Here is a 26,379-nt window from a genome sequence, read left to right on the forward strand (position 1 = left end):
AGCTATAAAGACATCCCAGATTCCTGTGGTTTTAATTCTCTAAAAATGCAAAACATAACTATAGCCAAAGTAACCGGGAGATTGCCATTGTCTTTCATACAAGGCTTAGTCGAGGAGGTTCCTTGTGAGATACTTTTGGATACTGGTGCCCATATATCTGTTATTTCAAGTTCCCTGGTAAGCAAATTTAATAATCAAATCTCTGATAATGCCTCCTTGTTACAAAACCCTATAAAGATTATGGGAATTGCTAAGGTTGAAATGATTGCAATAAAGAAAATAGTCACTAACTTACACATTCCTTTCTTTCCAATTTCATTCTCACATGAGCTAGTCATCCTTCCTGAGATTGCAGACACAAATGGTCAAGTCATTTTGTGTCCAGATTTCCTAGAAAGGAATAAATTCATGTGTGATTTTGCCTCAGGAACCATTGCATTGAATGGCATAAGTTACCAGCCAAAGTTTTCAAAAGGAACTGAGAATAAAGAGCATGATATGATGGAGATAGAAGTAGTAAGGCCCGAGGAGGGTCTTGAAAAAAATAGAAGTTATTGAATGAAGCCATCATCTCAACTGAATCCGAGACTACAAAGAGTAAAATTGAGGAATTTATTCAAACAATCTTCTTAAAATATTCTCGAGTCTTTACGGAGGATGTCAGCTCATTAACCTGTGCTGAGAAAATCGAGCACTCCATTCAGATTGCCACGGACTCTCCCATATACATAAAACAGTACAAGATCCCCCTAAAATATTTGGACAGACTCCAGGACCTCTTGAGTAAATATGAAAGGGTGGGAATCATAGAAAAGTCAAACTCCAGATGGAACAGCCCCTTCATATTAGTAGAGAAACCTGATGGGAGCCTAAGATTTATCTTGGACCTGCGTGAGATTAATAACGTCACTAAGCCCATTATTTTTCCCCTTTGCAACATAGAAGAATTGCTAACAAGTCTGGAGGGAGCAACGTTCTTTTCAAAATTAGACCTGAACTCTGGCTATTTCCAAATTCCCCTTAGGAAGGAAGATAGACAGTTTTTTGCCTTCACAACTCGTTGGCAGAAATATCAGTTCTGTCGACTTCCACAGGGGGCAAGAAACTCAGTCATGAGCTTTCAGTGTCTAATGAACACTGTTCTCTCAGACATGTTGGGAAAGGGAGTCATGTGCTTTCAGGATGACCTGTTGATCTACACCCAGGACCTGAAGTCTCACATGAATATCTTGAATGGTGTGTTGGAAATATTAGACAAATCAAGACTATCACTGAAGTGCTCGAAGTGTAAGCTCTTCATGAGAGAAGTAGAATATCTAGGCCATGTAGTGAGCAATAGAGGCATTATTCCCACTCAAGAAAATGACTCTGCCATCCTAACAGCGAGAATCCCTACTTCTGTGAGGCAAGTTCGAAGGTACTTGGGAATGGTGAATTTTTATAGAAAATTCATTCCTAATTTTTCCTGAATAATGCAACCCACTCGACAACACAATCGACAATGCTCAACTAGTAGACATATGGAGGATTTGCAATCCTAATCTCCAGGCTTACACACACACACACATGAATCAATGTATTGGTACCTGTCTTGATCAAATTTATATCTCTTATTCCCTTATAAATAGGATAATTCAGATAAAACATCTTGGCATCAACATGTTCGATCATAATCCAATTCTACTTAAGTTCCACTGCATGGAACAAGTAGAGATCAGTTCTGGACCACAGAGACTTCCACCAAATTTTCCATTGATCTTTTCAACTAAATTCCAGGCCCTCTGTTTCAATTTGGAACAATGTTACCTAGAATTAGGATGTGTGGTTAAAATTCAAACTAACAGCAAAACAGAATATGATGGAATGGAGAAAGGAACAGGCTTTCCTCAAAAGGAAAACGTTGAAAGACCTATATAAAGAGAGAAGCTGGTTCATAACAAACCAACGCAATGGTATAGAATGTAGCAACATTATTAGAAACATTAACATAGAGATAGAACTTGAAAGACAGAAACAAGTAGAAGAATGAAATGTTAAAATAATACAGCAGCACTTAGCAAATAGCACTTCAGCTGCATTCTTCAATAGACAATTCACTAAATTCCGCAAAGAAACGACTATCACTCAAATCTGTGTTGATGGTGATGACATGTCCACCACTCAAGACATCCTTAACTCCTTTCAAAAACACTACAAAATCTGTTTTGAAGACAATAGTAGTGTTGGAGATTATAACTCTTGGAGCATTAATAGCTTTTCTATTCATATCCAAGATGGTCTTGACAGAACCATTATAGCGTATGAGGTTACTACAGCCTATAAAGAATGCCAGACAACAAAATCCCCAGAACAACCTGATTTTCTAGGGATAGAACTTTACCGCAAGGCCTGAGATTTTATTCTTCCCATTATTGTTATGCTATTTAATTCTTTTCTCTCATCAGGACACATACCAAGTGAATTTGTAGCAAGCCATACTGTCCTCATTCCAAAACCTAATAGAGATCCCACCTTGATCAGCAGCTGGAGAGCTATTTCTCTATCTAATACTGACTACGAGATATTTTTCCACATTATTGATAACAGGCTCAAAGTGGGAATGAGATACATAATTAAAAGCACACAGGTGTATGGGGTTCCAGGCTGAGCAATAGAATTTAATCTGTTTCTGCTACATGATCTAATCTGCTTAGTTAATATGAAAAAGCAGTTGATGAAAGTCCTATCAGTAGATCTTACTCAAGCATTTAATGTCTGGCATCCCTTTCTGTTCGACATCCTCCAGCAAATTGGTGTAGGTAAAAAGCTGCTATCTGTTATCAAAGGAACCTATGCAATTCAACTACCAACCTCCCAGTTAATGGATTCCTGTCAGACCCAGTTAAAAATCGAAAAAGAGTCAAGCAAGGCTGCCCTCTTAGTCCATTGCTCTTTGTACTGATTTGTGAATATTTCATACATGAAGTCAACAATACACATGCTGTGCGAGGAATAACAGTTCCTTCAACTATGAAGGAAAATAAGGTATTAGCATATGCCAATGATGTAGTGGGCACTTTAAAGGATAATGATTCCATATATATCTTTTTTGGTATTTTGGAAAAATTTAGCAAATCAGTGGATTAACTACTAATGCAGACAAGATAAAATTAAAAGTTTTTGGAAAGTGAGATCTTGGAGGCATTCCTTTTGGACTTACCCCTAAGAGAGAACCCCCTCATTATACTTGGAATTCCCCTCCCCACTCATCCAATATTACCAGTTCAAGAACTTTGAACCCTTAGAAGACTGGAAAATATGGCCTCTTTCCTTTTCTTCCAAAGCCATAGCAATCAAAACCATAATCTGTCCTGCTCAGTTGTACATAATAAATATTACAGACATCACTGAAGCTGAAGAAAAGCAATTATATTATAAGCCTGTGTAATTTTTTTTTGGTCTAGCCAATACCAAGAAGTTAGAATGGAATTTCTTCAATTATCATAGAAGCATGGAGGATTTGGGCTTCCAATCTTAAAATTCTGCTATTTAAGCAATACAACTTCAAAAATCCATAAAATATTGCAGACCAATCACAGACTTGCAAACCTTCTCCAGTACTACCTGGGTTTTCATCTTTCCCTGTTTGGAGTAAATGATTATAAAGGTCCAAAAGCTGAGATTGTACCTGAGTACTACACTCTAAGACTTCACTCTAAGACTGCTACAACACTCTGGCAGGTGACATTCTTTCCATTAAAAAAAAGTAAAATTTGTTATAAAGAAATCTTTAATCTCTTTTGCCAGAAACTTCCACAGTTGGATACTGATGAGAACACTTTGTTTTATAACTTATTGAAGTTCCAAGGATACCTAACAGGAGGGATCTTGCTTGGAGAATTGCATATAGTCACTTTCCAGTCAATACCATCAAATGGAGGTACTATAACATTGGAGATCCAATCTGTGACATCTGTTACCAATTGGAAACAGCAAAACATGCATTCTACAGCTGCTCTCTTGTCCTACATATTATCTAATGTGTCGGCATCCCATTACTTACAGAACAAGTTATTTTTCTTCAGTACCCAGTACCTGTCAGCAATGGGAAGAGAATTTTGATTTTCATAATTAATGAGTTAAAATATCATTCATGGAAGGTTAGAAGGTTTATTGTTCAGTCAGATTATATCGTGGAAATATTATTGTTCAGTCAGATGACTTTTGTAATTAGAAAGAAGCATTCTAGGAGATATTAAATTTTTGACTAGGTGGTGCAGACTACCCACATTATGTAATATTCACCAGTGGGGGAGATAAAATTCTGTCTATTTTTGCTATGAGAGGTTTTTTAAATAGTTCCATCATCTTAATTCAGTGTGGTCTTATAGTCAATTTCAGGTATGAGTGGAGAGCAATCCCAGGTAGAAAAGGCCAACTCAAAGCGTTTAACTCAGATCTTTGCACTGTAGTTTCAATTGGTCTTTTGGTCGTTCATCTATATGAGATTGGTGAAAAAGGATAACTGATAGCCTTTGGCTATATGATGATATAAAAGAACTGAGGCATTTTCTCTGCCTCTCATACTATCTATCTGTCTTTTCTTTCTCCTAATACTATCAGGCTCAAGTCTTGCACCCCTATACTAACTACTCTAGGCCTATGATGAGCACCCCTTTACTTTTTCACCTCAATAAAGGTTGAAACCGAACTGGGTAGTGATCCTTCCCATTATGCATAGCATTTTAAATGTCTGAAAGGGTGTGTGTGTGTGTGTGCGCGCGCTTTGCATTATGGGATACATACTAAGGCAAGTGTTGTAAAGCCATTAGCCTCTATATACAAGTAACTCAGATATGAATGTATATCATGTACATTACTGTATCTTTTCCAGGTGATGATCCATCCACCATTTACAGAACACTGATGATTAGAAAATGATTTCTCATGAGATAAAACTTGTGCTCTCATTAATATCCTTGAGGTCTTCCTCTTTTCCACCTACCTAAAGATGGCAATTCTGCCCCATGTTGTGTTTGTTGTGGTCCAGTAAGAGGCAATGCCTAAGTGAGGATCACATTCCTCCTGAAGATGAGAAAGACTGTCAACTTATCCAGCACTGCTAAGATTGGATAGTTGATTTGTAACTGGGATTAATACAGTAACTTGGTGTGCACTGTTGAAAGATACAGACACGATTTGAAGTATCCAGACGCTCACCTGCAGCCTCTTTAAAACCATTAATATTTAAATTTTCAGCAACATTAAGAAACATAGGCAAGTATAAACAAAGGAGTGAGGAAAAAGTTTTTTGAACTGGCTGTAAGAATGTTCAGCTAAATATTTTTAGCTGAATATTCTGTGCACAGAATGAACAATGTTTCATTCTGTGCACTTCCACTTCACACCATATTGCTTCGAAACCACTATTTTCCCCATTTCATCTCAAAAAATATATCATATACCCCTCTTTCTCTGTTCCTCTGAATATAATTCCTTGGCATAAGAAGAGAGGATGTTGGACATAGTGTATGAGGATGAGCATCACAGGAATAGAATAGCCTGGGATATGAAGAGTAGTCGAGTATGAGTAAATATATGGAGTAAGTGGTAATAAACATATTTGGGCATGGTAGGTGCAGTGGGGATATCGCAATCCACAGGTGGCATGGGTAGGACTGATTATAGATATAAAATTGAACCCCTTTGTTATTTATGGATGCCAGTAGCATCAGAAATAAAGAAGATGGAATTGTTTCACTGACTGTTTTTTTGGAATAAGTGAAACATGGTTGGATGAGGATTGATATCCTGCTGGGAATAGAAGTGGAAACAGATATTTTGTGAGGATAGAAAGTACAAGAAAAGAGGGAGAGTACTGCTGATGATGGCAGGGGAATAATGTCCACATAAGGAAGAGATGCAAGTGGAAAGTAATTACAACAGTATTGAGACAGTATGATATGAGGTTGAGGTTGATAGGAAGAGATATTTAGTTGGATGTTGTTATAAACCAGGAAATGAGGAGGGTGGTATAAATAAACGTATAAGCAACTTGTGAACAAGAGAAGAGTGATCATTATGGGAGTGTTAGTTAAAGTAATATAGATTAGTTACTTAAAGTAATATTCCATGACCACAGTCACACCAGTTGGTGACTGTGGTCATGGAATCATCACCTGGATGGTGACTAGCCATATGAAGACTTCTGTAATAAAACAATATACGTGGAACTGCAAGAACTAATGTAGGTAACAAATGGATGAACAAAATGGTGAAGCATGAAGGAGAAGACATTGTGGAGACAGCATAAGATGGATAATGGGAATAATCAACTGCACAGAGAGTTTAAAGAGCAGGCCCCAGAAATGCAGTAAAGACAACAAAAGTGCAGTATTAGCAGAAATTAGAAAATCAGATTAAGTAAAACCTAGGGAGATTTTTCAATATGTGGCAAGTATAAGGACAAATGATTATGGCAAGGTAATGTGAATGGATGATAATGTTAGATTGGTAATTGCTCCAGAGGATATAGTCAAAGAATTCAGTGAGTAATTCATCAGGGTATTTCATCCAAATCAATAGGAAATCATGAGAAGCTCAAAGGCAGAGGAAATGGGAGAAATGATATCAGCAAGTAAGAGGTATATGAAGAATTAAGTAAAGTTGATGGGTTAAGGGAATATGACCTGATGACTAGCATATATAGTGTGTTGATAACAGCACTGTTCTGTGTGATTGTCAGCATGGGTTTGTTAAGGGGATGGGAGAGATTATGTTTTACCAATTTACGTAAGTTCTATAACAAGTGACGAATGTACTGGACAGGGAAGATACATATACGATGAAATACTTAGATTTTGCAAAGGCTTTCGATAGACTGCCATGATTGGTACTAGGTTAGATAGGTGACTAGTTATGAGGTAGCTATCAGCAAGTTGTGTATGGAAGTGCAGTATCCCAAAACAGGAAAGTCAATAGTAGTGTGTTGTAGGGGTCTGTGTGTGGAAACACTGTCGTTTAACTTGTATATTAATGATATTGAGATGGTAACAGGAGATATGCAACTGTGTCCAGATGATACAAAACTGGAGAGAACAATGATGAATCAAGCAAATGTTGTTGCGCTTGAGGAGAACTTCAATAGATTGTATGAATGGGCAAGTGAGTGAAACTGTAAAATTCTGCTATTTCCTAGGCAACGTGGGTGTGAAGTATACACTTGCTAGGGTAATCTGAAAAGAGGTTACACAGATGAGATATTGGGAAGTGGTGGTGGACAAGGACCTGAAGTGCAGAGATCACATTACACAAGTTGTGAAGTCATCGCGTAGAATGAGACATAGAGGGGGGGGGCATCCCTGTAAATTGTATAAGACGTGTGTGAACAAGGGAGTGGGGGAGAAGGTTCTTTCCATAGACAATGGTTAGTGAGTGGAATGCATTGCCTGATAGTTTGATGAATGTAGACACATCGAATGAGTTGTGAAAGCATAGTTTGATGAGCCTTGTGTGAAACGGTATGTACCTTCTGCAATGAGTCATTTTTTCTCCATGGAGGTCTTGCATTAGTAATAACAATAATGGTAATCCTTGTACAATCATGTTTTGCTTATTTCAACAGCTTTCTGTTGAATGAACTGATTCAGTTCAACAATTTTGTTCCTTATTTATGTTGTTACTGACATTCATAAAGAAGCAGTAGTTCATAATAAATTTAATTTAATCCTTTATCCAAGTGTGAGCAAACAAAGTTTGTGCCTGAAAATATCTTCAGGACTGTAGCAAGGTGGTGCAACTGTTGGCCATCTTGCTACAGTCCTGAAGATATTTTCAGGCGCAAACTTTGTTTGCTCACACTTGGGAGAGTTGCCAACAGTTGCACCACCTTGCCACAGTCCTGAAGATATTTTCAGGCCCCAACTTTGTTTGCTCACACTTGGATAAAGGATTAAACTAAATTTATTATAGTCTAACCAAGTGCAAAATAACCTTCCAAGCAATAGTTCATTTCCAGATCTATAACCAGTCATATCTTTGCCTCATGTGAGCTACAACATCAACACCTATTCATGGCCATCCTCTCTATCACAACTTAATCCATACTTTTAATTACATTCAAATGGTCTCCTTACATCCCAGGTCATTTCATTCCTTTGTTGACTACACATGAACTCGCACACATTCACTACTGCTCCATCATCTAACCTCCTTACATCATGCCAAACTGTCCCATTTCTTTGTTTTGCATTCTGTTCTCTCATTCTCTCTTACACAAACATTTACTCCTCCATTCACAAGAAGTTGTGAATGGAGAGGTAAATTTTACACTCTGTCATTAGTCTCCCTTCAGGAATAGCCTTTCCATTTGATTCACCCTGCATCCATTCAATTGCAGTACAGTCTTATACCATTCCAGAAATTCATCCAGAATGTTTACAAACTCTGCTCCTTTTCTGCATACAGATCTACCGATATTTCATTTATTTGCTTTGCACATTGTCTCAGCTTATCACTTTCATACAAAGACAACATGCTAATTACCTTTCCTGGCACACTGTTATCTTTCAGTATTCTCAATAACCTCCTGATATCCAATCTTACATTCTTATTCTGCTAAGTCAAATCAACTACTCCTATACCACTGACTACCTTCTTACTTACTTACATTCATGATATCCACATCCTCAATCACATTATTCATTTTCTCTTTTGAAAAATAAATATTTTGCCCACTCATTCACTGCTCCTGTAATAATGGGATTCTCATATATCACCACTCTTGAATCATTCATTACCTCCTTCCCTTGACTATACTGCATTTAATTCTTTTGTACTTTTCCATTCACATCAAGCAGAAATATTTGATGTGAATGGAACGACAAGGCATATGTGCATCATATGCCTTGTTTTCACCAGCTGAGGTGAAGACAAGGGAAAAAATCATGCATCACTAGATACAGTATAAATATAAATTTATTATTTATATTATAATTACAGCTATTTTGCCTGCTTCAGTTTAGGAGTACCCCTGTTTAGATGTCATTGGCTATTTACTCATGGATTCTTAGGGCATTATGAGTGTAGATGTACTAAAAAGTATATGTAGCCTAAGGAATAGAAATTTGCACATACCTTTTTCTGGGTGTTGTGGCTTTTCCTCAGTCTGCGATGTCGAAAACTGCAGAGTGTGTGTGTGGGGGTAGGCAGTTTGGTAGAATAAGTTAGAAAAACCCGGGTTTTTCTAACTTATTCTACCAAACATGAGCTGTAATTATAATAGTTTATAAAGAGGAGTAACATGGGAGTTTTCCCAGAAATAATATACATTATTATTTATATATTATTAATTAAAATAATATATAATATTATAAAAATAATATTAGTGAGGGTCCAAGGACAGAACCACCTTGTATAATGGGTCACCTTCAATACTTTTTGATGCTGCCCTTTTCTGCCTTTCAGATTTGATGTCTTCACCATCCTTTTCTCATATCTCACATCCACTGTGCTTTATTCCTTATATTTCTGGCATTTTTAAATAAACATAGCATCATATTGACTCCCAATTTAATGCTCTCCCCCATTCTCTTTTCATGACTTGCATCAACGGTTTTTTTTTTTATTTCTGGCATTTTTAAATAAGTATAGCACTGTATATTCTAGATGTAATTTCCTCTCCATCCTTTTTATCCCATTCCTTATATTTCTGGTATTTGTAAGTAAGCATAACACCATATTGGCTAGTGCTTTTACCTTATGACATGGTGCATTATAGCCTCATATGCTGATGTGCCATAAATAAAGTGAATAAATAGAATTGTATTAAAACCAGGCAAGTAATGTGGGAAAATATGTTATTAAAGGAGAGGAAATACAAAACAGAGAAGAGTATAAAATGCAGACTAGAAATGTGGCAAGCATGTTTAAAAAAAAAAAAAAAAAAAAAAAAAAAAAAAAAAAAAAAGCTATATAAGAGGAAACTGGCCATTCATGCTAAAATAAATATAAGAGAAATCTTCCAGTATAGCAGCACAAAAACAGTAATATGAGAGAGTGACATGAGTGGATGGTTATGGTAGCAGAGTTGACCATGAACATGGATGTAGCAGAATTATTATTATTGCATTGAAATCTACATGGATAAATTTTCACCATTCTCATCTCCACAATTTGCAACACTAATTGTGCCACTTTTATTGCTCTCTTTGTTTATTTATATGCAGTTATAGTTATAGATTTTTTTTTCCCTACTTAAAAAATAAAGAAGCAAAGAAAGAAAATAATAATAAAAAAACTGAGTACTATCTTTTATTGTTATTATTCTTTCTTTGACATCATCTCCATGGAGTCAAAGACTCATCATTGGAGATTCACTCTAACCATTGTTCACACATTACACACACAAAAAAAAAAATGAAAAGGATTATGTCCTCATTTTTATGGTACTGTTTTTTTTTCTGCAGTCATAATTAACATAAATATGCACTGAATGAGACCCGAATTTCCTGTATAAGAACTTTTCTTACTAGCTGACTTCTATGAATTTTTCTTTATCTTGTTTAAACTTCTAGGATTGTTAAATGTTTTATAGGAGATGCGGTATTGTGATTGCAGAGATGAGCAGATTAGACAGAAAGAATCTGTGTGATTGAGATATATGTCTTTTCTAATCACTTAGGGAATTGAACAACGTAAATCCAAATATAAATTAAATTATACTTTAATAAATATCTCCGATATTTCGGCAACGTCACGTTGCCATTTTCAAAAGGAACTTACGGAAAAGGCACGTGCACGCAGGCACTACAACACTAACTGAGAATGAAGATATGAAGCTATTGTTCTCCTAGAAGTCCTGATGCCCTCTAGCGAGCTAAGTAGGTGTTCTTAGCCGTTGGGCTGAAGGTCTGCTGATGTATGCCTCCCAAATTTGGGGCAGTCGCATACAACCAAATTTGTTGAGGTTTGGGGAGTTTCTTAGGGCTGAGGCTGATTTCATAAATAGTCTTTCAAATTTGTATTTGCTACGGTGTGTTACTGTAGCTTTCTTCCACCGTATTCTGTGGCGTGTATCCAGAGCATGGTCTGCAAGACCAGAATGACTGTACTTGTGAAACCGGATGTAGTCCTTGTGTTCAGAAATTCTGATATTCGCTGTCCTGCCTGTTTGGCCAAAGTACGACAGTTTACAACTGCAAGGGACCTGGTATACACCAGGTAGGTCTAGGGGAAGTGGTTGGTCTTTGGTGGAGCGGATAAGGGATGCCAATTTTCTGTAAGGCCTGTAAAGGAGGTCAGGTCATGTTTTTTTAAAATTTTGGTAATTTTTTCTGAGGTGCCTCGGATGTAGGGAATGGTGATGGATTTAGAGTAATCTTTGTTGTGGAGGGGGGAGGGGGGGCTGTGGTTTGTAGGTTTTAATATTTTTTGGATTTTTTGGGGAGGGGGTAGCCATTGGCCGAGAAAGTGTTGAAGATGTGATTTAGTTCAGTGTTTAGGGCCATGTCGTTAGAACAGATTAGTTTAGCCCTGTTGTATAGTGTTTTCACCACTCCATATTGTTGTTGTGTGTGTGTGGGGGGGGGGGGATTGTTGGTGAATGTATCTGCCTGTATGGGTGGGTTTTCTATAAACTGAGAAAACCAAGGTTCCATCAGGCTGGCGGGTGACTGGTGTGTCTAGGAAAGGGAGGCTGTTGTTTTCTTTTTCCAGGGTGAACTTGATTCTGGAGTGTTGGTTGTTTAAGTGTGTAAGGAAGGAGAGGAGTGTTTCAGAGTCATGTGGCCAAATAGCAAACACATCATCAACGTAGCGGAGCCATATGGTTGGTTTTTGTGGGGCAGAGGCTAAGGTTTTTTCTTCAAAGGTCTCCATAAAGAAATTGGCCAAGGGTGGGGAAAGTGGTGAACCCATGGCTGTCCCCTCTATTTGTTTGTAGAATTTCCTCTGCCAAACGAAATAGCCTGAGTTCATTGTGAACTGAAATAAGGCTGAGATATCGGGGAAAAATTTAGCTTGGATTAGCTCTAAAGTATCCTTGAGTGGGACATTTGTGAATAAGGAGGAGACGTCAAAGCTGACCATTATGTCAGTATGTTGGAGTGTAAGGTTTTCTATGCTGGCTTTGAAGTGGGCTGAGTTTTTTTATGTGTGATGGTGTGTTGCCAGTATAGTGTGTGAGCTCTTTGGCCAAATGTTTAGCTAATTTGTATGTGGGGGAATCAATGCCATCCACTATGGGACGTAATGGCACATTTTCTTTATTAAGTACTATATCATATGACTGTAGCCTATGTGTTTACAGGGATGGTTTGCCTGCTTGCAGGATGAAAAACCCCAGATAAACTGGGGGGAAAACCTTGCTGTCCATGCCCAAGACCGGCTAACTTGGTATGGCTGAGAAAGATCCTTAAGCTCCTCATGTCTTCAACAGGAATCGAACCTAAGACACTCCTTCCCCAGGCATATAGTTGTGAAGCACATAGCCACTAGGCTAACCGTGCGGACAAAGTGTCTAATGTGTCTGAGCCATGAGACCAAATAGAAAAGACGTTATCTACATATCTCAACCAGCTAGAAGGTTTCAGAGGGGCTGAGCAAGACCTTGTTTTTCAAAATCTTTCATAAAAAATTGGCAAGTGGCGAGAGGAGGAGACCCCATAGAGATGTACCCTCTATCTGTTTATGAATTTTGTTCTTATCAAGAGAAATAACTGGAATGGAAAAGGAAAGTAAAAGAGTTCAACGATATCAAGGGGAAAACCTTTTTTTAAAAGCAATAAGATATTTAAGGGAATATTAATGAACAATGTGATGTCAAAACTGTCTAGGATATCAGTATAATTGGCAATTATATTTTCAATGGAGCTTTTAAAATGGGAATAATTTTTTATGTATGATGTGGTATGACCTGCCAGTAGAGGGGGGGATGAGAGAGATTATGCTAACTTTTGGATAATTTATAGCAGAATCAGTAGTATCTACTATGAGTCATGGGGGGGGGGGATTGGAAGAAACTTTTGTGAGTGAGCAGGCTTTTTAATTTCTTGATTTGCGATTTTGTGGAATCATGGTCTGTAGGTGGTGCGGCCCTAAGGATGATATCAACGGCAGGCCTAATGTTATTAGCTATCTCAGGAGCTGAGTTACAGATACCACATCTGATGTTGAACAGTAGGTCTAGTACCAGTACTTGTCAAGGTGCAATGGCAAAATTGTGGCCAAGACTTAAGATGCTAAAGGCAGCTTCTTTAAGCCTTTTTAATGACAAGTTAATTACTGTTTTAATGACAAGTTAATTACAGTATGAAGAGGTTGAACTTGAGGAATGGATTTAGAATCCAAAAAGTCTGTTGTACTTATTGATATGTTTATTTTTTATTTTCAGGAATTCTTTTTGATCTGAAGCTTCTGAAATATTAAAGAGAATAGTATACAATTAATAAAGAAACACGTAAAAACCACAGTGATATCTTTAATTAGTAAAAGGACAAATATTTCTAGAATGTCTTCTGGTACCTTATCTACACGCGTCTTTTGAAAACCCACATGTACTGGCAAAAAGTCTGCGCACGACACGTCTCAAAAATTTGGCATTCTTAAATCTCTAATTCATAGAGCACATAAAGTTTGCTCTTCCCCAATAATCTTACAACAAGAACTTTCCATCATTAAAAAGTTAATGGAATCAAATGATTACAACTCAAATCAAATCCAACAGATACTTGACTCTTATGTTCCAATACCTACAGTTTCTTCAACAGTCCGCAGAGTTCCTATTCCATACATTCCAGGAATCTCAGAACCTATAGGTAGAATTCTGAAAAAGTATCAATTGATTCCAACATATATTCCTATCAACAAAATTTCTTCTTTATTACCTTCTACAAAGGATAAACTGTCTTCTCTATCTTTGGCTGGCATTTACCAAATACCTTGTGACTGTGATGTCTCTTATTTTGGACAAACTGGCTGTTCTTTGGAAAAAAAGAATAAAAGAACATCAATATTATATTGATTATAACAAACCGCTGAAATCTGGTCTGGCGCAGCACAGTATTGACTCTACTCATAGTGTCCAGTGGGATAAAGCTGTTCTCCTCCATAGATTCAGATTCAAATATGAACGCTTATTCAAAGAAAGTTGTGAAACTATCTTACACCGACCGAATTTAAATAGAAATGACTAGGTGATCCACCGAACGTTTTGCTTGTATTCCATTCCTATTACTGTAACAGACACTGAAGATGTACTATTAATTTTAGTACGAAATATTTGCCCTTTTACTAATTAAAGATATCACTGTGGTTTTTACGTATTTCTTTATTAATTAATTTACTATGCCACAGGTTCCTCTTAAAATCAGAATAGTATACAGTTCCATGTTGAGAATCATTGAGAGCTCAGACTGTAATGAGCTTCGTGGCTGCATTGATAGCAGCGAGAACAGTGCTTATCTAACTGCAATCTGTTCACAGAGCAGAGCAAAACTGGCACACTTGTACAGAGAATTTTTTTAGGATTTGAACTTGACTTTTAATTAAGAAACATTAGCCAGTTTAATTGCCTGGACAATTGAAGTTTCAGCTTACCATATTGTCTTGCCTTGCTTGCTTTATCTTCACCATGAATATTAATACTTGAAACATCCCTTACTGGAAGCGTGCGTGATCTTTCAGTTGAAGATTTTCCTTCATTGGGAGTCTTAGAGATTCTCTCGGCACACAGAACACTATTCTGATATTGCTGTTACCGAGGGAAAGTAATAGTGAAGTCAATTTATATTAGATACTAGAAATAGTGTTATATAAATTCCTATACATCAAACAGAAATTTCATCAAGTATTTGTTTTCTTGGATAGAAATAAAAATATAAATTGATGAGGTGGGGAGGGTTAGAAGCGCAAGAAGAGAGTGTGTGTCAAATACTGACTACTCTGGACGTCAGTAATAAGACTGGATGGAATTTTGCCACGAAATTTGAGGGAATGCTGAAGAACTGACTGCTCTGTTGACCTGGCTTTTCAGTGAGAGTCTGGCAATGGGAAATGTGCCCAAGTAGATGAAGGAAGATAAGATAGCGTGACTTCATGAGAGTGGTAACAGAATGAAAGTGTCAAACTATAGACCAGTTTGCATTCCATCAGTAGTTGTTAAGAATTTAGAGAAATTAGTGAGAGATCATATATGGCACTGGGCAGATGAGAGTAATATTCTCTGTGAGAGTCAGCATGGATTTGTTAAGGGAGTGTTCATGTTTTAATAATCTGATAACAAGAATGGTTGATGAGGGAACAGCATATGGTGCTATGGTGATACATGATAAGCTGATATTTAAGTTACTGCACATGGTTTTAGACGTCAGGTTAGTAAACTGGACTGGGAATTGGCTGTCTGATGCATATCAGAGAGTTGTTTATGAGAGTAACGGTATCAAGGAAGCAGAAGATTAATCACATGACATTCCACAATACTCTGTACTGTGACCTGCATTGTTTAACCTTTATAGAAGTGAATAGAGAGAATGAATTCAACCTAAATGAATTTAACCTTGGTAGAAGTGAATACAGAAAATGAATCAGATCGAGAGGGGAGTGATGTGGAAGAGCAGGAGAGTAAGACAGGAGAGATTGAAGAAGTGGATATGAATGGTATGAGTATAGAAAATGAGAGAATGGGTGTGCAAGAAGAGCAGGAAAACGGGGAGGCTCAGGGTGGACAGGGGTACACAGCGTGAGAAAGGTGGATGCTCCAAGAGGAGGTGAGAGCATCTGTAGACAGGAAAGGAATGGGGTGACCAGGGATCAAGAGGAAACAGTTGGAATTGAAAAGGGTTCTAAAATGAAGAAGCAGAAAGGGAAATGGCCCCAGTCTAGCATGCAGAGATCACATCGAGTGAATGGTATCAGTGGAACGCTGTAGATCCAGAAATGAGCTGTTGTGTTTGTATACCAATGCTAGAAGTATAAGAAACAAGGCAGATGAAATGGTTGCACTAATTGCATCTGTTCACCCAAAGATTGTCGGAATAAGTGAGACATGGTTGGAAGAGGTTGACATCCTGACAGGAATAAAGATGGAAAGGTATGATGTGTTTCGTGAGGATAGAAGGGGAAAAAAGGGAGGGGGAGTGCTATTGATGATAGAGAAAGAGTTATGTTCATACAAAGTAAAGATGCAAGACAGAAATAGTTCCAGTGGTTTTGAGGTAGTATGGTGTGAGATGGAGGTGAATGGAATCAAATACTTGGTGGGATGTTGTTATAGACCAGGTAATGTGGATGGTGGTGATAGTGAAATGTATAGTCAAATTAGCCAAGCAAATAAGAAAAGGGTGATCATTATGAGTGGTTTTAATTATGGCAATATAGACTGGAATGATGAGATAGCAACTGGAAGTAAAGAAAATGAGTTTCTTGAGTTTTTGAGGGATAACTACCTCAGACAGTATGATAACAGAGGGCACACAAGGATTAAGGGTCTTGGATTTGGTCATCTCATCAGAGGATGTAATTATACATGAGGTGTCAAATCATCCACCAGTGGTGAGAGTGATCATGAGGTGATTACCTGGGTGGATGCCAGTAGTGCGAGGATCCCTGTGAGAAAAGGGTATAAGTGGAACTACAAGGTGAGTGATTATTAAGAGCTCAGGAGACAGTTTGCGGGTGTAGCTTGGAATGAGGAGTTAGCTGGAAAAGAGATCAATGCAGCTTGGGGGATTTTCAAAAACTATCTAGTAGATTAGTGCATTGGATTGGAGACTGGCTATCAACCAGTTGTGTATGGGGGTGCGATATCCAGGAAAAGGAAAGTCACTAGTGGAGTGCCTCAGGGGTCTGTTTTAGGACCATTACTGTTTAACTTGTATTGTAATGATATTGGCAAAGATTTGATTGGAGATATTCAGTTGTTTGCAGATGATGCAAAGTTGGAACGAACCATAAAGAGTAGTGAAGATGTTATGGCCTTGCAAGAAGACTTGAATAAATTGAGTAATTGGGCACGGAAATGGGGATGCGAGTTCAATGTTGCAAAATGTAAGGTTTTAAAATTTGGAAAACAAAGATGGGATGCAGAATTTATGCTTGGTGAGAATATATTGTTGGAGGTAGAGGAAATAAGAGATTATTTCCTATGTTCCCTAAATTTTAGAGCGGGATAAGGATCTAAAATTTAGGGGACACATCGCCAAAATTGTGAAGACAACGCAAAGGCTTCTGGGAATGATGCGGAGGACACCGATGCGTAGAAGTAGGGAGATTCTTGTTCCGTTGTATAAGGCTTTGATTAGGCCACACATGGACTACTGTACCCAGATTTTGTCACTGGGTTTTCAGAAGGATGAAGAGATGTTGGAAAGGGTCAAAAGACTAAAGTAGTTTCTGACCTCTGGAATGTTGAGTATGAGGAAAGATCGAGAAGATGTAATTTGCAGAGTCTGGTGGAGAGGAGGAAGAGGGGAGATATGATAGAGACCTACAAGTTGGTAAGGGGGTTGTTATAAGATCAATGGTGGAGAAGTTCTACAGAGAATAGTGGGAGATCAGGGGAGAACCAGAGGTCATCCCTGGAAACTGTATAAAGAGGGTGTGAGTAAGGGAGTGAGAGGCAGGTTTTTTTCGTGCAGAGTTGTGAATAATTGGAATGCCTTGCCTGAGAGTGTGGTGTCTGCAAGGAGTTTGAGTGTGTTTAAGACACGATATGATGAGATGTGTGTGTGTGTGTGATAAAATGACCTTCCAGATGAGTCTTTGACTCCATGAGGTCTTGGGGTAATAATAATATTAATAAGAATATATCATAACATTGTCAATGGATTGCAGGAGGATATTCAACTGTTTGGTGATGATGTGTAGTTGGGGAGGATTATTAGTAATAGTGCAGATATGGTTGTCCTTCAGGAGGATTTGAATAAGTTGGACAGATGAGCAAATAAATGGAGAGTGTCAGTTTAATTCAACTAAATGTAAATTCTTGAAGTTTGGGATACATCGATGGGAGACTGCATACTTGGGAAGAACTTGGGGAGACAAGGGATCTTGGATATGATGATTGATAGAAACTAGGAGTTCAGAGGACATATTATTATTATTATTATTCCAGGCAACTCCAAGGAGTCGACAGACTCATCGAGGGAGGCCCTAACATCATGTCAAGAACAACTATTCGACATTCACACAGTATCTATCATACCTTGCCTTGAACTCATTCATGGTCGTAGCACCCACAACAGACTCTGGTAGCTTATTCCACTCATTCACCACTCTCCAAGTAAAAAACCTAGCTCTAACACCCTTGTCAACCACATTCTTGTCCAGCTTCCATGCATGGCTCCTAGTCCTCCCACCACCAGTCCTATTTTCAAAAATGTCTTCTGGATTAATCTTATAGAAACCCTTCAGTAATTTGAATGTCTCAATCATATCACCCCTCTTCTGCCTATCGACCAATTTCTGTAACCCACAAGTCTTCAACCTATTCTCATAAGGTTCATTTCACAGACCTGCTATCATCTTGGTCACTCATCTCTGGATCCTCTCCACTTCCTCCCCATCACGAAGAAACCCTGGTGTCCATAACTGGGCACAGTAGTCCAGATTGGGTCTTATCAAGGCTCGATACAGAGGAACAACAACTTGAAGTTTGGGATACATCAAATATTGCAAATGTAGTGAAGATAGCAAGATAGCTCAAAGAACTACTGCAATGCAGAGAGGGATATTGACCAGCAGATATAGAAGGGTTGTGATTCTATTGTATAAAGCACTGATCAAATCAGATCACACCTGGACTGTGGTGCTCATATTTGGTCCCCATGATATAAAGGAGATAAATTAACGTTGGAAAGAGTATAGAGGTGGATGACAAAAATGATATTAAGACTGTTCAATGTTTGTTATGAAGATAAACTGAAGGAATGTGGTCTGCAAAGGTTGGTAGATAAAAGAAAGACAGGTGATATGATTGAAACATTTAAACTGTTGAGAGCTATGGCAGAACAAAGGGAAGGAATGAGTACAGGGGAGCATCCCTTGAAGTTGTGAGCAAGAGGATTTGGAGTGGTTTATTTGAATGGATGGTGGTTGAATCATGAAATGCATTACCTGATAGGGTGGTTAGAGTATGAACGGTGATGTTCAAGGTGATCTCCCAGAATAAGCTTTGTCACTTCTTGGAGGTCCTGAATTTTAATAATATTTCTCCATCCTTAAAAATTCTTAGCAGTAAAGGAACTGATATTAACTGATCTACATACAGACAAATCAGCCCTTCAGAACACATGCAATTTACAGACAAAAAATACTAGTTGTGGTGGTGGTGGAGATGGACGGTAAATGGCGTTGGAGATGATTCGTAGTAGAGGTTCGGTGTAGTGGTTGAGACAGTTGTAGGTGTCCTCCCACGATGAGTCTTCCGACTCCTTGGAAGTGTCAGGAATAATAATAATAATTCATTTAAGAATACTTGTGCACTATTAATAGGATGATGTGTCCATTACATATCTTCAGAAAAGCAAGCTCTAGTTAAAGTTTAGATTTAAGGTAGTTTTAAGTTAGGTTTAAGGTACTTTTAAGAGAGATTTAAGGTACCCATAAGTTAGGTTTTAGTTAGCATGTAAGCTAGTAAGAGGATGAACATAGGTATTGAATTTGCATTGGCGAGTATGGCTGATAGTCATACTGTGGTAAGTGCATGAACTAAACGACTTTAGGTTCATGTACCACGGAGCATTAAAGACTGAACGCCTTTAGGTCTTTAATGTGAGACAGGGGCATATTGCCAAGAGAGTCGAACCTGAAAATAAAGATAATTAAGTGAGTTTGATAAGAAAGATTACAAGTTAGTTTTACCCTACTGATGACTAGTCGTTGCGATAGTAATCCTGCTCAGTACGAGAGGAACTGCAGGCTCGGTCGAGTGACCAGTGGTGCGAAGCTACCATCCGTGGGATTATGACTGAACGCCTTTAAGTCAGAATCCCATCTAGCCACTGCAGCGATACAGTTCGTGCCTCACGCGTTAAAAAGCAGCGCTAGCTGGACTTGTCACTGTTGTGTGGGTGTCATGCTTAGAAGAGTACCCACTATACTGCAATCTATTGAGTCATATAAACAGACTCACCATATTTCTGTATCTGTTTAGTTAATGTTTAAAACTTAACTTGATGACCTAAATGGTTTTTAAACATCTGGATTTTTGTTATTTTTTTTTTAGAAATTTTAGATGCTGCTTCGATAGCTTCTTCAGAGCCCCGACTATTTCGGAAATCTACTCTACATATTAAAAAACGAGGAAGCAAAAAAAGTGGTGGCAGTGGCAGTGTTTCATCCATAGGTGTTACTCAAGATGAGCAGGAAAAGGATAATGAAGAACAGAGAAAGATTCAAGAAGGCCAAGGTATAAAATGATATCATTTCAAAGAATATTAACCTCTTCAAGATGAAAGTTTTTTTTTTTTAATTAGCGGTAATTTTGAAGAATTCTAACTTCTAAATGAAATTGTTTGCAACTGAACTATTTTATACTCTTTTTACATAAAATAATCACATCTTTTTTCCTGAAATAGTTAAGTATTTATAAGCATTGTTTTTAAATAATAAACAATTTAATTCCTAAAAAAAGCTGCAAAGTGTGTACTTTTTTTCTGTGTGTTTGTATTCCACATACAAACACACACATTGAAAAATATTACTTGTTTTATTCCAATTAAAAAAAAAAAAAAAGATTTATTGTAGTGCATGCTTATTGTAGTTCAAAATTGTTCATGCTTGATAATTCATTATGTTAATTGTAGCTTTCCATGGTTAATTATTATAAACCTGGCTGTGTTCATTTGGTACTTGTTTGGGAAGGAGAAATAAGAAAAGGTTAGAGAGAAAAAAAAAAAATATATATATATATACATGTTGAATTATAGTATGGGTGATTATGGGAAGCTCTGTAAGTCAACTAGCATCAATAGGTAGGTAGATGAGTTGTGTTAAAAAGTTGTTGACAGTGCATGAGAATTCATAAGGCAGTATCTGACACATGCATTGTAGAACTCCATACCAACAGTTAAGCGAGTAAATAGAGCAGGGATAAAATGAGTGAACAGTGAAATCAAGAAAGCTGTGTTGGAAAAGAAAATGTTCTAGAAGAGGTACAAGACAGTTGGTGGTGAACAGATCCATGAGGAGTATAAAGTGCTGACTAGGAAAGTGACAAGCATAGTAAAGAAAAAAAAAGGTGTTGTATGAGAGGAGATTGGCTGGTCAGGCCAGGGTTAATTCAAGGGAATTCTTCTGCTTTGTGGCAAGGAATAGAAAGAATAATTGTGGCAGGTTGATACTGGTAGATAGTTATGGCAGCAGAGTGATCACTGCAAGGGACATAATGGAATTATTGAATGAGCACTTCATCAGTGTATCATCTCCATCTAACCAGTATACCATCAGTGAATGGTATACTGGTTAGATGGATTAAAGATTGGCTCTCTGAACAACACCAGAAAGTTGTGTACGATGGAGCAATGTCTCAAAAAAGAGGATAATCAGTGGTGTGCCCCAGAGATCTGGTCTTGTGCCCCTATTGTTTAACTTGTTTGTAAATGATATATCATGTGGATTGATTAGGGGGGATCATCAGTTGTTTGCTGAAGATGTGAAGTTTGGAAGCATTATAAGTAGTACTGATGATGTTAATTCCCTTCAGGAAGATTTGAATAGACGTTTGATGTGGGCAAAGGAATGGGATTGTAGTTTTAATATTAATAAGTGCAAGGTGTTGCATTTTGGAGTGCAGAAATATAAGGCTGTGTACTATGTTGACAGTGCTGTACTGCAGGAAGTGGATGAGATTTGAGATCTGTCAGTGATTGCTGACAGTTGAGACTGAAATTTCGAGAGCATATTGCAAGTGTTTCAAATACTTGCACATCATAGTGCTGTTATGAGATGCTAACATGTAGGGATAAGGAGGTGGTTGTCTTATTGTATAAAGCACTGGTCAGAACCACACTTGGATTGCAGATTTGGTCATGTGGTTTTCATTGCAATATGGAAACATTAGAGAGGGTCCAAAAATTACTGACTAAGACAATATCAGAGCTCTGGAATGTTGGCTATGGAGAGAGGGGGGGGGGTGATGGAATACAGATTGCAGAAATTGGTAGATAGGAAGAAAAAAGGTAATATGATAGATAGGTTTACATTAGTGAGGAGATTAAAAAAGAGTAGATGGCACAGAGAGGAAGAACCAGAGATCATCAGTGAAAGTCATATAACAGTGTGGTGAAGATGGTTGTGAGGAGTAGATTTTTTTTTTTTTCCGTGAAAAATTGTGGGTGAATGGTATGCTTTAATAGAATATGTTGTAATGCAGGGAGTGTTAAGAATTTTAAGATTCAGTATGATAAATGTGTTTTCAATCTAAGCTAACAGATAAGCTTAGGTGTTGACAGTTATTCATGACTTATTTTTAACGGTATTAACAACACCAAACAATTTTACCAAACGATGTTTTATTAACTGCTTATATTTCGCCGAATTTCAAATCAGCATCGTCAGAGCACAACACAGCTAGTATATGCAACAGTGAGTAAGTGAAACAATACAATTGTAATGGACCAAAGATCTAAAGTCCTATTTTGACATCTTCTAATGTTGTACCAAAAAAAAAAAAAAAAAAAAACAATTACACATTTCTACATTATAGCTAGGGGTGCTTAAGGGTCAAAGCTGTATAACTGAGAGGAGACCTCCACATAGCCTTTAAAGGAATGTGGAGAACCGACCAGGGCTTCTGATCTAATGTCCAATCCTCATCTTCTCGTGGTGCACCCTTTGGGTATCTACCTGAATACTGAACGAACAAGGATGGGCTGGAAATTTGGGATTTAGCCAAACAAAATCTAATTCTTATTGGCTTAAACCAATTACAAAATGATGGTACAACATGACAAAATTTCATGCTGACTGGGGCGTCGCCGTTAACCCTGGTTCCCTGTTTTCACCAGGGAACCAGGGTTAACAGCGAAAAGTCAGCTACTGGAACAAATCTAAATAAGTACCAGATCGACATACTAGGGGTGACTGAAACAAAAAAGACAAAAACTGGTGAGATCTTTCTGAGCAATAAATATAAAATGTTATATTCAGGCAATGACAATCAAGGAAAAGAAGGAGCAGCCATTGTATTCAACACTAAATAAGAGGCTGATCTTCTTGAATGGCAGGCAGTCTCAAGTAGAGTGATGTGGGCAAATATCAGAATGGGGAACTGGACAATGAGACTTAATTGTGCCTATGTGTCTCACAGAAGGTTCTACTAAGGTAGATGAGGAGGAATTTTTTGAGGATTTAGAGAAAGCATCTGACACAATGAAAAAGGAAAGGTTGGTCCTTGTTGGGGACTAAATAGCAGAGTAGGAAATGATTGTGAGACATACAAAAATATATTAGGAAAATTTGGAGAAAAGAGCAAAGCTAATAATAATGGCAAATATTTGTTGGATTTCTGCTCAGGACATAGACTGGTTATTACTAACACCATGTTCCAACATAAAAATGTGCACAAATTCATATGGAGTGAAGAGGCAAGAAATAAGAAAAGTCTCATTGACTATGTTATTGTTGGAGTGATGTTTTCTCCCTTGTGCAGGACTTACAGAGGATTTGAAATTGGAAGTGATCACTATTTAGTCTTGAGCAGGGTAAAATTGAATTTCATATTGAAAAGAATAACATGTAAGAAAGTTTTAAAGCGAATAAAAGTTGAGCAGCTCTCAGATGTGAACTGTAGACTAAAATACACAAAGATTATTGAAGAAAAAATGAAAGATGTAAAAAGTATTTTACCTTAGGTATAATAAATGTTAAAGATACCAAGCTATTTTAAACCTGGTTTTACTCCATTTCCCAAGTAAGCAAACAGACAAGTAAGTCAAGTTTGCACCTGCAAGTATTGCAAGTCTAGGCGACCCCACACATAGTGCAAGTCAAGCCAACTCATGGTAAAGGTGGATAAGCTCTGATCACTATTCTTAATATTTACCGTTAATGCAAAGCGCATCTCCTGGAGGAGATGTATTATGCTATGTATTAAAGGCAAGGGGCCACTACCCAGACTGGTTTTGACCTTTATTGAGGTCTCATCAGTGGGAACCAGGAAATACCAAGATTTTAGTAATACAGAGTTTATAAGTATTTTACCAGAACAAGTTACCATAAGGTGTTTTAACCTTATTAAATAAAAATCTCAGAATGAGAGATAGATGTAGAAAGATGAAAGAGTTTGAGAACAGGAACCAAACTTTAGAGATTCAGTGGAAGCCTTGAAGAAAACCTTGATTGATTCAGCCAGAGAGGCATGTGTTGAGGTTGTCTGCAAGGATAGAAATATCAGAACTCCATGGTGGACACAAGAAGTTAAAGAGGCAGTGAGGGAAAAGAAGAAAGTATATCAAAAGTTCCTGGCAAATAAGTCAGCTTGTGCTCTTAAAGAATAGAGAGGCAAATGTAATAAAGCTAAACAGTGTGTAAAACTAGCTAAACAAAAGTCATGGGAGGACTTTGGCAAGAACATAGAAAATAAATATCAAGAAGGTGGCAAAATATTTTGGAGGTTGTTGAAGAAGCTTAGAAATGGAGGAAAGAGTACTGTAAAAGAAGTTAGAGATGATAAAGGTGACATGAAAATGGGAGAAAAAGATATCCTTGAAGTAAGGAGTTATTACTTCGAAAAATTACTAAATGAAACAAATAGTGATGACAGCACAGTGGTAAAAAACACTAACCAGGCATGCAGTCAGGAATACATATCCATTCTTGAAGTAGAAAAAGCCATCAAATGCTTGAAATGTGGAAAGGCAGCAGAAGTAGATGATATTCGACCAGAAATGCTGAAGTATGTTGGTATAAGAGTCTTACAGTGGCTGCACTGCATAGTTCAGAAAGCCTGCAGAGAGGGACGAATTCCCGATGATTGGAGTAGAGCTCTCATAGTACCCATATATAAAATGGGAAATAAAACTGAATGTGAGAATTACAGAGGTATTTCCCTACTGAGTGTTCCTGGTAAGATATTATTATTATTATTATCTTGGGCAACTCCAAGGATTCGACAGACTCATCGAGGGAGGCCCTAACATCATGTCAACAGCAACTATTCGACATTCACACAGTATCTATCATACCTCGCCTTGAAATCATTCACGGTCATAGCACCCACAACAGAGTCTGGCAGCTTATTCCACTCATTCACCACTCTCCAAGTAAAAAACCTAGTTCTAACACTCCTGCATAACCTCACTCTTGCCCAGCTTCCATATATGGCCCCTAGTCCTCCCACCACCAATCCTATTCTCAAAAATATCTTCTGGATTAATCCTATAGAAACCCTTCAGTAATTTGAATGTCTCAATCATATCACCCCTTTTCCGCCTATCAACCAGTTTTTGCAACCCACAAATCTTCAACCTGTTCTCATAAGGTTCATTCCACAGACCTGCTATCATCTTGGTCACTCGTCTGTGGATCCTCTCCACCTCCTCCCCATCAAGAAGAAACCTGGCGCCCATATCTAGGCACAGTAGTCTAGATGGGGTCTTATCAAGGCTCGATATAGAGGAACAATAACTTGTTTGTCTCTGCATGTTAAAGTATTTTTCAGCAACCAAGTGATTTGATGAGCTGTTTTGGCCACTTTTGCAATGTGCCCCCTAAAGTTCAACTCCCTATCCAATATGGTTCCACCAATGTGATATAATGCTGCTAATCTTTTCACTCCAAAATGCATAACCTTACACTTAGCCACATTAAATTGACATCCATTTTCCTTAGCCCAGTCCTCAAAACTAATCAAATCATCCTACAAAATTTTGACATCCTGTGCACTTACAATTGCTCTATCCAACTTTGCATCATCAGCAAACAAGTGAACACTTCCTCTCAGATCCTTTCCTATATCGTTAATGAACAAATTGAAAAGTAGTGGTCCAAGAACAGAACCCTGCAGCACACCACTAGTCAAAAGCCGTCTTTTGGACTCCACTCCTGAATAAACCACTCTCTGGTATCTCTCCATCAACCACCCTCCTATCCATCTCACCAACCCTATATCCATCCCCATCTGCTTCAGTTTACTGATTAGAATTCCATGTGGTATCCTGTCAAAGGCCTTAGCAAGGTCCAGCAGTATCACTGCATAACCATTACCCTTATCCAGTTCAGCCGTCACTGTGTTATAAAACGTAAGCAAGTTAGTGAGGCACGATCTACCCTTCACAAAACCATGCTGTCCCCATTTTCATCTATCCATTCCTGTATTTTTCTCTTGACTACTTTCTCCAAAACCTTGACAACGACTCCTGATATGCTGATCGGTCGGTAAATTGCAACAGCAGTCTTGGAACC

At 37.8% G+C, this 26,379-nt stretch overlaps 1 protein-coding gene across 4 annotated transcripts in view; it reads left to right on the forward strand.

The window, feature by feature from the left end:
- unc80 (unc80, NALCN channel complex subunit) overlaps positions 1–26,379 on the forward strand; it is a 1,852,146-nt gene that overhangs the window by 1,784,795 nt on the left and 40,972 nt on the right. For all 4 annotated transcript variants that reach the window (XM_090404461.1, XM_090404464.1, XM_090404465.1 and 1 more), the window contains one exon: positions 20,201–20,383. In XM_090404461.1, the coding sequence (XP_090260587.1) occupies positions 20,201–20,383 (183 nt within the window). The remainder of the gene's footprint in view (positions 1–20,200; positions 20,384–26,379) is intronic.

The sequence above is a fragment of the Typopeltis vanoorti genome, chromosome 14 (genome assembly GCF_054136105.1).
Source record: "Typopeltis vanoorti isolate ZY-2024b chromosome 14, IOZ_Tvanoo_1.0, whole genome shotgun sequence".
NCBI lineage: Eukaryota > Metazoa > Arthropoda > Arachnida > Uropygi > Thelyphonidae > Typopeltis > Typopeltis vanoorti.